Source organism: Mobula hypostoma, chromosome 3 (assembly GCF_963921235.1).
Source record: "Mobula hypostoma chromosome 3, sMobHyp1.1, whole genome shotgun sequence".
Lineage (NCBI taxonomy): Eukaryota > Metazoa > Chordata > Chondrichthyes > Myliobatiformes > Myliobatidae > Mobula > Mobula hypostoma.
Window position 1 is genome coordinate 105,916,302 of NC_086099.1, and position 15,943 is coordinate 105,932,244.

Consider the following 15,943-nt stretch of genomic DNA (forward strand, 5'->3'; position numbering starts at 1 on the left):
ATAGCAAGTTTGCTCTATGCAACATGCCAAAATATTAGTAATTTTGTAATTGTTTGTTAAATCTAGTTTTTTTCCTTTTCAAATTTATTATTCATTGAGTTGTTCTTTCAAATCCTATTTTGATAACTGAACTGAAACAAACGTCCAAAAGAAGTTGACAATATGTAACCACTGACATCCAATTCCCATTCTGTTCCAATTCTTTGTTGAAGAATAGTTCTATTGAATATGCTCATGTTGGTCAGTCTAAACAGAAGGTTGAACAGCTTCCCTCACTGACAGTGTGACTAATTTATGAATGTCATTATATTTGAATATTCACTTTTCTTTTAATAGATCTATGAATTTGCAGCAGTGAAATGTCGCCCTTATACTGTATAGAACAGCAAGGCTACAAGCTGTTTCTTTTGTTGATTGACAAGGGATTATGGAATGAGGGGTGAACTGAGATACATAGTCAAGGAGATATAAGAAGTGGTCAAAATTACAACACTCTTCTGCCATTTTTACCCTGAAAACTGTCATTGGATGCATAATTGAGAATCTTCTATTCTCTCAGACTGTCATCCCTCAATTTGCTAACCTTAAAAATGGGCAACGTCTGAAAAATCATCAATGCTAGATATGACATACTTTTATCATTTACAATGTAGAACATATATCATACAGTAGAGGACAGGAGGAGATGGCATACTTGACCTTGTCTATGCTGTTTTTTCAGTAGAGTGGCCTGATTAACTTGACTTCCTATTTTTTACCATCAGGCCAATGATTTCCCCTTTCAAAACTAATATCAACCTAAAAAATTTGATCATATATTGCTAGTAATTCCCTACTGAGAAAAGTCATAATGAACATTCCCAGAAGATTTTAGATCTCTTCACTGGTTCTTTCCTGAAGGTGGAGGTGGAGCTTAGGAGGACGATGGCGCTTAACAACGGCTCCTTTGCTTGTATCTTTGGAAACAGCTCTATTTCTATCTTTAATATCTCTATTTTTCCCTTTCAGAGTTCTTTTGAAGACCGTGACCTGGAGTTACACACTGACTTTGGTTCTTTGCGGGAATGGGACCCACTCTCTTGGGGTCTCACGACTGGCCACTATTCGATATACCAAGGACATGACCTAGAAGACTAGTGCGCTTTCAGGGTTCCGGGATTTCGTGGCTCTGGAGGCAGGCAGACTTGAGATCTGTGCCTCTGCAGGAAATCAGTGTGTCGTGGGAGACGAAAGATCGAAAGCAGCAAGCTGGCTGCTGGCTGTGTGTCCAGAGACCTGAGTTCTTTGGGCACAGAGCTTGGAAAAAGCGACGCAACAGACTTTCAACATTGTAAATCAGCGAGTTGTTTGTTATGTCTCCCCTCTCACTGTGAGATGGAGACACCTCTTTTTCTCTTATTAGGGAGAGAGAGAGTGTCTGTGGTATGTCGAATTATTGGGTGAACGAGTAGTCTTTGGGGTACTGCAAGTCTGTGACTTTATTGATGCTTTGCTGCACACTTGAGTGCTTGGGGCGCAGATTTTTTTTGCTGGTGACAGAGAGAGGATCGTTGCTTTGCTGCTGCTTACACATGGAGCTGGGGGGGCTTTGGGGTTCCATCGTTTAACTCTCATTCGTTCTTTGAGGCACTCTGTTTTCATGGATGGTTGCGAAGAAAAAGAATTTAAGGATATATATTGTATACACTTCTCCGACGTTAAATGTATCCTTGAAATCTTTGAAAACTTCAAATGATTATTGCCTCAGTCATGCAGGGAATCTTACTATTGTGCAACATTCTGCAAAGAGTTGGGGAAATTAGACCGAAGTTGTTTCCACAATGACTTTCCTAGTTCCAGCCTCAGACACCCAAATGTTCCAATTCCATCTTGTTCATAATCCCTGATATCTACCCCACCAAGTAAACTAAATTCTTGCAGAATAGAGATTTATCTTACAGGTATGTAAAATTTCCTTATGCTTTATCAGAAGTTAAGTTACAAAATTGAAACAAAAGATGCAAACCGTCTTGGGTATCTGTATTAATTTTTGTTATATGTTATGTTGATTTAGTAAGTTTGGATTTAGAGCCTATTTTTTGTTTGTGTCAGGATCAGGAAAATGGAAGACAAAGAATTGAGCTGACTTAATTTTGAAACAATATGTTTTGAAACATCAGATGGAATTTATTTTTTATATAGTAGTATACTTACTAATTACATCAAGATCCAAAACTACTATGACTTGCCAAGGATATGACTGTTACGGTATTGCAGTCTGGAACAAAATATTATTTTTCTTGTACACTGTGCTGAAAAAACAGCAATAAACCTAAGTATTTATTTGCCAAGGTGATTTGAAAGCAGTTAACACTGGTTAAGAAATTTTTTCTAAAATGTTGCTTCCGCAGTTTTTTTTTGTTTATGATAGACGACTTGAAGCTAAACTCAAATATAATTTCAGACTACTTCTATCACACCAGAATTCAGAGAAACAAGAAATTAACTTTTATTGAATATAATGTGTTTAATTGCATAATGGTGCTGGTGCTTTGCAATGGTTCAACTAAGCTAAAAAACTTTTGTTGATGGTTTTTGTTTCTACTCAGTGTCTGAGGCTTCTCGCTTAAGTGTCCAACAATAATCAGCCAGCATTGATGGATTCCAGTTGCCCTGATCCTGGTGAAACCTTTCACCGTGCTAATCACTGACAGCACCAAGATTTGCAGGGAAGAAATCTAAGTGGGAATGCAGAAAATGAATCTTTTGTGACATGTTGCATTTCAAGGCTTTGTATGCTTGAAGCACATTGTCAACTAGTTGCATGTAGATTGGTGCTCTGTAGTTGCCAAGAAAAGTTCCAACAACATCCTTGAATACCTTCCATGTGATTTTCTCCAGTCCTACTAGAAATTATTCGAATTGCCTGTCATTGATGACTTGCTCATTTTGTGAACCAAGAAAAATACCTTCCTTAATCTTGACATCAGTTATTCTGGGAAACATCTGGGAGAATTGGAGCAGCAAATCTGCAGAGAGATAGCAGGCAACTGCAGGAAACATAAAGTTGTGGTGGTAGGGGATTTTAATTTTCCACATATTGATTGGGACTCCCACACTGTTAGGGGTCTAGATGGGCTAGAGTTTGTAAAATGTGTTCAGAAAGGTTTTCTAAATCAATATATAGAGGTACCAACTAGAGAGGATGCAATATTAGATCTCCTATTAGGAAATGAGTTAGGACCAGTGACGGAAGTGTGTGTAGGGGAGCACTCTGATTCCAGTGATCATAACACCATTAGTTTCAACTTGATCATGGATAAAGATAGATCTGGTCCTAGGGTTGAGGTTCTAAATTGGAAGAAGGCCAAATTTGAAGAAATGAGAAAGGATCTAAAAAGCATGGATTGGGACAGGTTGTTCTCTGGCAAGGATGTGATCAGTAAGTGGGAAGCCTTCAAAGGAGAAATTTTGAGAGCGCAGGGCTTGTACGTTCCTGTCAGGATTAGAGGCAAAGTGAATAGGAATAAGGAACCTTGGTTCTCAAGGGATATTGCAATTCTGATAAAGAAGAAGAGAGAATTGTATGACATGTATAAGGAAACAGGGAGTAAATAAGGTGCTTGAGAAGTATAAAAAGTGCAAGAAAATACTTAAGAAGGAACTCAGGAGGGCTAAAAGAAGACATGAGTTTGCCTTGGCAGTCCAAGTGAAGGATAATCCAAAGAGATTTTACAGGTATATTAAGAGTAAAAGGATTGTAAGGGATAAAATTGGTCCTCTTGAAGATCAGAGTGGTCGGCTATGTGCGGAACCAAAAGAAATGAGAGAGATCTTAAATGGGTTTTTTGCGCCTGCATTTACTAAGGAAACTGGCGTGAAGTTTATGGAATTAAGGGAAACAAGTAGTCAGATCATGGAAACTCTACAGATTGAAAAGGAGGAGGTGCTTGTTATCTTGAGGCAAATTAAAGTGGATAAATCCCCAGGACCTGACAGGGTATTCCCTCGGACCTTGAAGGAGACTAGTTTTGAAATTGCAGGGGCCCTGGCAGATATATTTAAAATGTCGGTGTCTACCGGTGAGGTGCCGGAGGATTGGAGAATAGCTCATGTTGTTCCGTTGTTTAAAAAAGGATCGAAAAGTAATCTGGGAAATTATAGGCCAGTAAGTTTGACGTTGGTAGTGGGTAAGTAATTGGAGGGAGTACTAAGAGACAGAATCTACAAGTATTTGGATAGACAGGGACTTACTAGGGAGCGTCAACATGGCTTTGTGCGTGGTAGGTCATGTTTGACCAATCTATTGGAGTTTTTCGAGGAGGTTACCAGGAAAGTGGATGAAGGGAAGGCAGTGGATATTGTCTACATGGACTTCAGTAAGGCCTTTGACAAGGTCCCGCATGGGAGGTTAGTTAGGAAAATTCAGTCGCTAGGTATACATGGAGAGGTAGTAAATTGGATTAGACATTGGCTCAATGGAAGAAGCCAAAGAGTGGTAGTAGAGGATTGCTTCTCTGAGTGGAGGCCTGTGACTAATGGTGTGCCACTGGGATCAGTGCTGGGTCCACTGTTATTTGTCAACTATATCAATGATCTAGATGATAATGTGGTAAATTGGATGAGCAAATTTGCTGATGATACAAAGATTGGAGGTGTAGTGGACAGTGAGGAAGGTTTTCAAAGCTTGCAGAGGGATTTGGACCAGCTGGAAAAATGGGCTGAAAAATGGCAGATAGAGTTTAATACAGACAAGTGTGAGGTATTTCACTTTGGAAAGACAAACCAAGGTAGAACATACAGGGTAAATGGTAAGGCACTGAGGAGTGCAGTGGAACAGAGGGATCTGGGAATACAGATACAAAATTCCCTAAAAGTAGCGTCACAGGTAGATAGGGTCGTAAAGAGAGCTTTTGGTACATTGGCCTTTATTAATCAAAGTACTGAGTATAAGAGCTGGAATGTTATGATGAGGTTGTATAAGGCATTGGTGAGGCCGAATCTGGAGTATTGTGTTCAGTTTTGGTCACCAAATTACAGGAAGGATATTAGTAAGGTTGAAAGAGTGCAGAGAAGGTTTACAAGGATGTTGCCGGGACTTGAGAAACTCAGTTACAGAGAAAGGTTGAATAGGTTAGGACTTTATTTCCTGGAGCGTAGAAGAATGAGAGGAGATTTGATAGAGGTACATAAAATTATGATGAGCATAGATAGAGTGAATGCAAGCAGGCTTTTTCCACTGAGGCAAGGGGAGAAAAAAACCAGAGGACATGGGTTAAGGGTAAAGGGGGAAAAGTTTAAAGGGAACATTGGGGGGGGGGGCTTCTTCACACAGAGAGTGGTGGGAGTGTGGAATAAGCTGCCAGACAAAGTGGTAAATGTGGGTTCTTTTTTAACATTTAAGAATAAATTGGACAGAAATATGGATGGGAGGTGTACGGAAGGGTATGGTCCATGTGCAGAAAATGGTTCGGCACAGCCAAGAAGGGCCAAAAGGCCTGTTTCTGTGCTGTAGTTTTTCTATGGTTTCTATGGTTTCTATCTGTCTCAAACATCATAATCCTTCATGGAAATGTACACCCTTTCTGAAACCTGTTCTGCCATGCAGCTTCCACCGTGTCTAAGCAGGCCCTGAAGAAAAACTTTTTGCTGGCGGGTGGGGGGGCGGGTGGTGGTTGTTGCCTTGCTGCTGCTTGTGCGTGGGAGGGGGGAGCTGGGGGGGCTTTGGGGCTCTATGATTTAACTGTCATTCATTTTATGGGGCACTCCTCTGTTTTTGTGGATGCTTGCGAAGAAAAAGAATTTCAGCATGTATATTGTATACATTTCTCTGATATTAAATGTACCTATTGAACCTCCATCTCAACCTGACATTTAACCTTTAGGGAATCCTGCAAAGGACACTGTAGTGCCCTTGGCAGGAGGAGAGAGAAGCAGTGCGCCCCGCGTGCGCTGCCCTCCGATGAAAAATGATATCGTATCTGTTAAATAGGGGCCATGGACAATTCTGATTTGATGAAGATAGACGTGAAAGCACAGAGGAACATCTGGAAAAATTTCTGAAACGCTCATTCGCTGCTGTTGTTACTGCGCGGTCAGGAATCTTTCGGAGGGAAGACCTCAAAATCCCCAGCTTTGCCTGCTGTTGGCCACCAAGAAGGAGGTCGAATCGTTCGGATAGAGATGGCACTCAGTATTCGGTGTCGGAGAGCTGATCACAGCTCAAAGTTTTCGGGTGACTCAGAGTCAGACCGTGGTCGGGCATGGCAGGGAGAGTTTTTCTTCCTTCTCTCCGTCTGCGTGAGATGTGGGACATTTGAGAGACTTTGAACTTTTACTGTGCTCATGGACTTTTTCATCAAGTTACGGTATTGTTGCACTGTTGTAACTATATGTTATAATTATGTGGTTTTGTTAGTTTTTTTCAGTCTTGGTCTGTCCTATGTTTTTTGATATCACACCGGAGGAAATATTGTATCATTTCTTAAATGCATGCATTACTAAATGACAATGAAAGAGGACTGCGTGTTTTCATAATCATAGTAAGTCCCTTTACACCTCAAACTTTTGAATTTTTTTCTCCATTTAGAAAATAGTCTTTGCTTTTATTTCTTCTACCAAAGAGCATGACCATACACTTCCCAACATTGCATTTCATCTGCCTCTTCTTTGCCTATTCTCCTAAGCTGTCGAAGTCCTTTTGTAACCTCTCTAGTTCCTCAAATCCACCTGCCCCTTTACCTATCTTTGTATCATCCACAATCCTGGCCACAAAGTCATCAACCCTATCAACCAAATCATTGACATATAACTTGAAAAGAATTGGTCCCAACAAAGACACTGTGGAACACCACTAGTCACCGACAGTCAATCAGAAAAGGCTCCTTTTATTCCCACTCTTTGCATGTTGTATACATGTTAGTATCTTTCCTGTAATAGCATGGGCTCTTAACTTGTTAAGTAGCCTCATGTGCGTCATCTTGTCAAAGGCTTTCTGAAGATCCAAGTACGCAACATTTTCCAATTCTCCTTTGTCTTTCCTGCATGTTATTTCTTCAAAGAATTTCAATAGATTTGTCAGGCAAGACTTTCCCTTGAGGAAACCATGCTAAATACAGCCTATTTTATCACGTGCCTCCACGTACTCCCAAACCCACATCCTTAACAATCCACTCCAACATCTTCCCAACCATTGATGTGAGACTAACTGGCCTATAACTTCCTTCCTCCCTTCTTGAAGTGGAGTGACATTTGCAATTTTCCAGTCCTAAGGAACCATGCCAGAATCCACTGATTCTTGAAAGATCATTATTAATTCCTCCACAATTTCTTTAGCCACCTCTCTCAGAACACTGGGGTGTACACCATCTGGTCCCAGTGACCTATCTACCATCAGACCTTTCAGTTTTCCAAGAACCTTCTCCCAAGTAATGGCAACTTCACACTGCTGCTCCGACACTCTTGAACTTCTGGCATACTGTTTGTGGCTTCCTCAGTGAAGACTGAGGCAAAATACCTATTCAGTTTGTCTGTCATTTCCTTGTCCCCCATTACTACCTCTCCAGCATCATTTTCCAGTTATCCCATATCTACTCTCACTTCTTTTTTACATTTTATATATTTGAAGAAACTTTTTGTATCCTGATTAATACTATTGGCTATCTTACCTTTGTATTCCATCTTTTCCTTCTTTATGACAACCTTAGTTGCCTTCTCTTGACTTTTAAAAGCCTCCCAATCCTCTAACTTTTGTTCTATTATACGCCCTTTCTTTGGCTTTTATGTTGAGTTTGACTTCTCTTGTCTGCCACTGTTGTATCATCCTGCCTTTAGAAGACCTCCTCTTTGGGATGTACACACCCTGTCCCTTCTGAATTGCTTTCAGAAATTCCAGCCATTGCTGATCTGCTGTCATTCCTGCCAGTGTTCTTTTCCAATCAATTTATGAATTATGATCCCTAGTACCCCCACAGCCATCATATTCACTGGTACCTTTCAGACTGAGCTGGACGAATATGCAGTAATAAGCTATGGGTTCCTCATTTGAACCAAGATGGTAGGCACCAGAGACTCCAGGGTGCTTTATAGGGTGTGCCCATTCAAAACGATGTGAAAACTAACCCTACTACCGGATCAGGGAGTAAATAGGTGGGGACAAATGGAGACTGATTCCAGCTGCCCCAGAAGCAAAAAAATTCATTTATTTTATGAGGGGATTGTAGATTGTTATTTGGGGTCCAAGCCATCTTTCATCTCCAATGCACAAACTGCAAACTACTTCCACTTGCAAGGAATGAAGGATATGTGTTACTCGTCTCAGTCTGCACACTTTCCTCCAACCTTATGATGAAAACTCCTGAGACTGACACGAACAATATATGAAATACAAATTTAACCTGATGTTGGTGAAATAGAAATATTCTGCCCCGAAAAATGTTCTGCAGATATCATCATACAACATTAGGAGAATACACCTATGTCTGAGTTATCTTGGGGGTGATTCGAGAGAACATTTATGAAAATCCAACAGCTGAAATATTTAGTACTTCCCTATATTCCTATCCCATACTATTAACAAGGACCATACAATATAGACAAATTTTAAATCATCTATACTGCACCACTTACAGAAGAATTGTCATCCACAATGAATATGGTACAGCTCTGAGCCTGTATAAACGAAAGGATAGTTGCTGCAATCTTCTTCAAAATTACTTCCAAGGAATGTTGCTCTTCAAATATCAGAGTTGCAAGATCAAGTAGAACCTTTTGAAAAAAGAACATGATACATAAATAATAGATGCTATTTTCTTTGATTGTATCAATAACCTAAATTGAACAATTTTTCTCCCTTTCCTTTCCAATAAGAATTTGGATAAGATAATTGTTGCGTATTTAATATTTCAGTAATATTTTAGTGATCTTGTATATATTGGTTGATTAAGCATTCTTGTTTGTTTAAATAATTAATTACAAGTTATATGTTTAAATATATTAAAATGCATACGTCATTACACTACCACAGTGCATCTACGCACCTCGCTTAAAGTAAAGACGAATTAGACCATGTCCCTGGACTCCCATGTCTTTGTTTGAATTAAAAGATTTATGATTTTGTAATCAAAATGAATTAAGTTTCATTAATACAGCTAAAATACTGATAACAGAGGCCAGAATCTTTGAAAGGAAATCGTTAACATTTCAGGTTCTGATGAATGGACTTCCATCTGAAACATTAACTCTGCTTCCCATTTTCATGTATCCTGCCTGAGTATTTCCAGAATTTTTTTCTGTTTCTATATTTTGAAGTTACGTGCGCTTTGCCCAGCATTTGCTCAATCAGCTGTGCCTTGCTCTTTGGAATTTATCCAACATCAAGTTTAGCTTCATGAGTTTGTTAAAGGGTGAGCTGATAATGGTGCATCTATTCAGATGCTAAGCTCCAGACCATCGTCAGTTCATACACTGAAGCAGATAAGTGGATGATTATTTTACTTCACATCCTCTTGTCCACCAACCTGCCTCTCTGTAGATCACCACCTCTGACAATAAAACCCATGTAAGATGTTGGAAAGTAAGGAGCACACAGGAAATTTTGGGAGACACCTCTCCGCCACTTTTGTGCCTGAAAGACTCAGCAGACCAGGCAGCATCAGTTTCAAACCTTTCATGGGAGTTTTAGGTAATTTCTGAGAAAATGTTTTTCCAGTATTTTGAACCTTACAAAATCAACTCCAAGAATTCATCTGAAATCTTCCCCCCAACTCACTTCTCCTACAGCCACCTCTCTTCCCCTACATGAAAGTGCCATTCAATTTCTGGTGCCCAGTATTTATGTTAACACTGAGATATGAAACTGTATTCTCAGTCTTGGTAATACCTGATTGCGTCTGTTTTCAAGCCGGGAAGTCTCGTACACTTTGGCATTGTGGAGGACAATCCCACAAAACGTCAAATAGGCAGCAAAATCCTAAAACATTTACAATATTAAAGTCACGCAATGGAAATTGTCATCAGGAAAATACTGATATTAAGAACAACATCTTACTTCTTCTTGTCGCATTATTAAAATAAGTCAAAGTTAAATCTTGAAATACAGAAAAAGAAACAATTCATTTAGGAATTTAGGCAGAGGAGTAAAGCATGAAGCTGTCTGGGAATGGAGGAGGCTTGACTCAAAAACAAAGCAGTACAGACGATTTAGCTCTGAGCAATAACTTTAATAATCTACTGCAAAATAGCAAGCCACGAGAGGCCACAAAACAAGAGGGAACAGAAACTAAACTTAGAGACAACACGGTAACTGATGGCTAGGAGCAACTGATTGAGGCTGGCTAGTTCGATGAGTGAACAAGGACTGTGGATGAGAGCTGGGTTTAAATAGGCTGCAGGTGATGAGTTGGAAATGAGTGGGAGGTGACTCCTGTTGGCTGGGTGGAGGCTAGAAGACAGCTGTAGGAGAGAGGGATCCTGCAGGCTTGACAGGATCCCTCTCTCCTACAGCTGTCACATGACAACACAAGAGGATCCAGATGGGTCTGGGGGAACTCTTCAGTGAATCCAAGATGAAACTCGACAGCACCCAAGACCTCTCCTCCAAGACATACCTTTCCCAATCCACTAGGTACTAAGCACCCCGTTGACAACATTGTGAATTCATGAACCAGCGAACTGTGTACACTGGACAAGCTTCCACCATCCTAGGTTCTTGAGGTGGAGACTCAGGTAGGTTGAGTGGTCCATGGTCAATAGGCATGAGGCAGGACATGTGGAAGGTAGGTGTGATCCTAGCAACAGTGACAGCTGGAGCTGGTGAGTGACTGGATTGATGCGATGTGTAATCTTAAAGGGATCAATCAACAGGGTGAGAACTTGCTGCAATTAGTGTGCTGGGACAGATCTTGGGTGGACAGCCAGACACAGACCAGAACAGTCTAGCTGGGCACTGCCATCAGCTGGCTTGACAGCAGTAGGTGTTGTTGGCAGCCAGGATGGCACATCGTACCCTGTTCCAAGCAATCTGGCAGCAGCAAACCATGGGGACCAAAGGGGGTTTGTAGTCACGAAGCACTTCAAAGAGTGACATACCTGTGACAGAGAGGGTATGTAGATTGTGGGACAACTCGGCCCAGAGCAGATACTTCTTGCATGTGGATGGGTTAGAGCTGGCAAAGCATCACAGAAACTTCTCCACTTGTTGATTGGCTCACTCTGACTGACTGTTGGTTTGGGATAATAGCCAGAGGACAAATCCAGTGAGGCGCCAAGGGAGAGAGCAGAAGGCATGCCAGAAGCAGGAGACAAATTGTAGACTCCAATCCGACACAATGTCCTGAGGGACTGGTAGGCGCTGCAGGAGCCCAAAAGTTAGTTCCTCGAGTTGGTTGGAGAAATAAGACTGAGCACATTGAGGGCAGGCAGCAATAAACTGACCTACATCTGCGTTCATAGTGAGCCGCCAGAACTAGCACTGCAGAAATTCCAGAGTCCATTGTGCGCCTTCATGGCTGATGAGCTGTGAGGAGTGGGCCCATTGGTGTGCCTCACAGCGTAAGGCACATACATGTGGTTCAGAGGTGTACAGCCTCTCAGATCTGGTTCTCAGCGTCCCAATTAATGGTGAGTACTCCCTGTGTCCTACTTCATAATGACGCTGTGTAGAGTTGAATGCGTGAAAAGAAGACACAAGGGTGTGTTTTCCTATCCGATGCTCACTGGGAGATGATGGCCTTGATGCCCATGTCAGATACATTCACCACTAACATAAAAGGTCTAGAGGGGTTCAAATGGCGGAGTACTGTACTGAAGCATCTCTTGAACGCCTTGAAAAGAGTGGTCCATGGCAGCAGACCAGATTATCAGTGAGGTAGGTGACTTGGTAAACTAGGTAATTTGAGAAGAGCAACAATTTGGCTGTCGTTTCAATAAAATGGTGAGAGATGTTGGAGATGCCCAAAAAGTGCTAGAGCTGTTTAAGGGTGTGGGGTTCGGGCTGATTTAATGATGATGCACACTTTCTCTGGGTCCACAGTTATGCCTTGGGGTGAAAGGACATCACCCAGGAAGGAAATATCTTGGGTGTGAAACTGGCATTTTCCTAACTTGCAGTACAGTTGGTTTCTAAGGCGATGCTGAAGCTCTGAACGGATTTGACAGATGTGGTCTTGAGGGTCCTTGGAGAAGATGGAGATGTCGTAGAGTCGATGAACACATACCTGTGTGGCATGTCCTGGAGGATTTTGTTAATGAAGGCTTGCAAAGCAGCTGTTCTGTTGGAAAGTCCAAAAGGCATCACTGAGTTCTCATATTAGCCAGTGGCTGTTATAAACGCTGTCTTCCACTCATCCCCCTGGCAGATGTGGATCAGGTTGTGTGCACTCCCTAGATCCAACTTGCTGAAAATCTTGGCCCCATGGAATGTTTTCAATGCGCTATCCATCAAGGGGAGTGGATAGCGGTCCTTAACAGTGACTTGTTGAGTCCATGGTCCTTGATGCAGGCACAGAGACCAACATTTTTCTTTTTCACAAAGAATCTCAATAATGTAATCATTCATGGCTTGGGTCTTAGGAGGGGAGAGGAAGAAGAGACGACCTTGCTGAGGGGTGCTGTCTGGGAAGAGGTCAATTGCACGGTCGCGTAGACCTGTGCATCTGCAGGGCGCTGGCCCTCTTACTGAAGGCGACGGCAAGTTTGTGGTACTCCTGTGGGAGTTTGGTGAGGTGAGGGTTTCCCTCATCTCTACGCATATATGGGGTGATTCAACTGAGGTTTCAGGCAGGTGGTCCAGCAGGTGAAACCCCAGCTCAGCAGTGGACTGGAATGACCTGGTAAGGTGAGGGTCATGAGTGGAGAACCAGGAATAACCCAAGATTAGAGTGTTGGGTGAGTTGATAAAGAGGAATCGGATGGACTCACAGTGCTCTCCAATGCTAATGTGCAAAGACTGTGTGCACGTTCTGACTATCCCAGACCCCAAGGGATGTCAGTCAGTGGCCGTGATGCGGAAGGGGTAAGAGACCGGTTCAGTAGGGAGACCAAGCTGCACACAAGAGTCCAGTCCAGAAAGCTGCCTGCTGTGATGGAATCCACCAGAGGCTCCTGTGTGTGTAGACGCATAGGGGTGAGGAGGAGGACAGAGAAGGTGATTCAGCCTATGGTGCTAGGACAAGGAGCCAGGGGCAGGTGGAGCTTATCAAGTAGAAAGCCCCTCATCGCTACCTGTCGATGCAGCTTCTTGAGTGCACTGGGCATTTGATACACGGGCAAACAGCGGCTCCACAGTAAGTGCACAAGTTGTTTCTTCACCAATACTCATGCTCTTGGGGTGGGGGGAAGCAGAAGGTGGGGTTAAGGGAGCTCTCCCTAGCTGTCTGAGTTCTAGAGATGTTGCTGATGAGAGTCCTACAGGCTGAAATGGTTCTGGGAATGGAACTGGGGTTCTGGCTAATGATAAGCAGGGTCATTCCATTAGACATTTGTCAGTTTGACGGGCCAGAGTGCTGAGGCTCGTGAGGTCATTGGGCTTCTCCCAGGTTGCCAGCTCATCTTTCAATCACTCCAGGAGGCCGTGCCGGTAATGGGCCAGCAATGCTTCTGCATTCCAACCACATTCCACCACGAGGGTCCTAAGGTCCATAGTGTAATCCAGCACTAAGCATGAGCCTTGAAACAGGCAAAATATCCAATCCACTGGCCCCTCCTCCACTTTGCAGATGGTCAAAACACAGTGCACCTCAGCGGTGAATTCATCATATTTATTGCAAATAGGGGTTTTCTTGTCCCAGTTAGTGGCTGCCTAGGTCAGAGCTCATGCAGTCAAGACAGAGATGATGAAGGCAATCTTGGATTGGTCCATAGAAACATAGAAAATAGGTGCAGGAGTAGGCCATTCGGCCCTTCGAGCCTGCACCGCCATTTATTATGATCATGGCTGATCATCCAACTCAGAACCCCGCCCCAGCCTTCCCTCCATACCCCCTGACCCCCGTAGCCACAAGGGCCATATCTAACTCCCTCTTAAATATAGCCAATGAACTGGCCTCAACTGTTTCCTGTGCCAGAGAATTCCGCAGATTCACCACTCTCTGTGTGAAGAAGTTTTTCCTAATCTCGGTCCTAAAAGGCTTCCCCTCTATCCTCAAACTGTGGCCCCTCGTTCTGGACTTCCCCAACATCGGGAACAATCTTCCTGCATCTAGCCTGTTCAATCCCTTTAGGATCTTATACGTTTCAATCAGATCCCCCCTCAATCTTCTAAATTCCAACGAGTACAAGCCCAGTTCATCCAGTCTTTCTTCATATGAAAGTCCTGCCATCCCAGGAATCAATCTGGTGAACCTTCTTTGTACTCCCTCTATGGCAAGGATGTCTTTCCTCAGATTAGGGGACCAAAACTGCACACAATACTCCAGGTGTGGTCTCACCAAGGCCTTGTACAACTGCAGTAGTACCTCCCTGCTCCTGTACTCGAATCCTCTCGCTATAAATGCCAGCATACCATTCGCCCTTATACAATTATGTTGAAATGTGAGGTGGTGACTTGTTAGGCAGAGCAACAGACACAAAACACTGGAGAAACTCAGATTACAGAGCTGGCTACAGCTCGAAGCATAAGGCACACTGGGACAGGAAGTTGCGGCAGCAGGTTGAGGATCCATTGAAGTGTTTGGGCATTGGAATCTGGGGCTCAGAGTGAGGAGATTGACTGTCATGGGGTTGCTGTATTGAGATGTAGAGTGGGAAGACAGTGGCAAGCAGATGGTCAATAGTTTCCTAGGCAGCATCTATGGAAAAAAGTACAGTTGACATTTCAGGTCGAGATGTCGACTGTACTTTTTTCCACAGATGCAACCAGACCTGCTGAGTTGCTCCAGCATTTTGTGTGTGTTGCTCGGATTTCCAGCATCTGCAGATATTCTCTTGTTTGGTCAATAGTTTCCTGCTGCTTCTGGATCTTGTGCACTTGACGACCAACAATTTCCCTTAGACAAGCAAATTCTGCTGGGTCAATTCACCCATCCTATCAGGTATTGTAGAGGTTTGTCCCAAAAGCAGAGCAGTGGAGATGATTTAACAGTGAGAACTTTAACGATCAACTGCAAACTAACAAGCCACAGGGGCAACAAAACAAGAGAGAACAGATTCTAAACTCACAGAAAACAAAATAATTAAAGGCTAGGAGCAACTGGATGAGGCTGGCTGGTTCAGTGATGACCAAGGATTGTGGATAAGAGTTGGGTTTAAATAGACTGTAGGCGATGAGCTGGAAACAAGTGGCAGGTGAGTCTTGTTAGCTGAGTGGAGATTGGGAGGTGCCTGCCTATACAGACCTGACGATAGCTATATTAATATGCCTCTATATTCTAAGTCATTGGCAAAGTTTAAGATTGGAGAAACTCAAGTACATTATGTTTACTATTGAGACTCCAGCGTGTTTTTGGGTCCATGCAAATTTGGCCAATTTCAGTGACAGGATGGCCCATGATGATATGTAAGTCGGGTGATAATGGGGATATGAGAGTATGACTACAGAAATCAAATCACATACCTCTTCAATTATACCAATTTTTTCAACAACAACTAAATTTGAATTGCTATACAGCCACAATTGCAACAATTAAGCTTTGTGTCACGTCCACTGAGAAAACTGGTTCTCAGAAGTACCATGGTAAAATAACTTCTTTTCTTTAAATATTGCTAAGCTGCCATAAATAACCATAAGAAAAAAACAGGTGAGCGCAAGGCACACAAACTGGACAAATCTTTCAATCACCTGCAAAGAGGCACTGTGCATCAAGTTGTTCACTGTTCTGGTATGCAAATCTCTGATTTCAATACCACTCAAGATGATGAATTTCTTAAAAATATTACCCTACATTGTACATTCAGAATTGAACTGAAACTTGTACTGTAATCTCTGACTCAGACACCAATATACTTATATTTGAATCATGTTGACAGT

General features: G+C 42.5%; 1 protein-coding gene across 6 annotated transcripts in view; it reads right to left on the minus strand.

The window, feature by feature from the left end:
- Window positions 1–15,943, minus strand: part of pde5ab (phosphodiesterase 5A, cGMP-specific, b) — a 116,826-nt gene that overhangs the window by 69,850 nt on the left and 31,033 nt on the right. For all 6 annotated transcript variants that reach the window (XM_063043554.1, XM_063043555.1, XM_063043552.1 and 3 more), the window contains 2 exons: window positions 9,860–9,949; window positions 8,608–8,745 (listed from right to left, as the gene is read on the minus strand). In XM_063043554.1, the coding sequence (XP_062899624.1) occupies window positions 8,608–8,745; window positions 9,860–9,949 (228 nt within the window). The remainder of the gene's footprint in view (window positions 1–8,607; window positions 8,746–9,859; window positions 9,950–15,943) is intronic.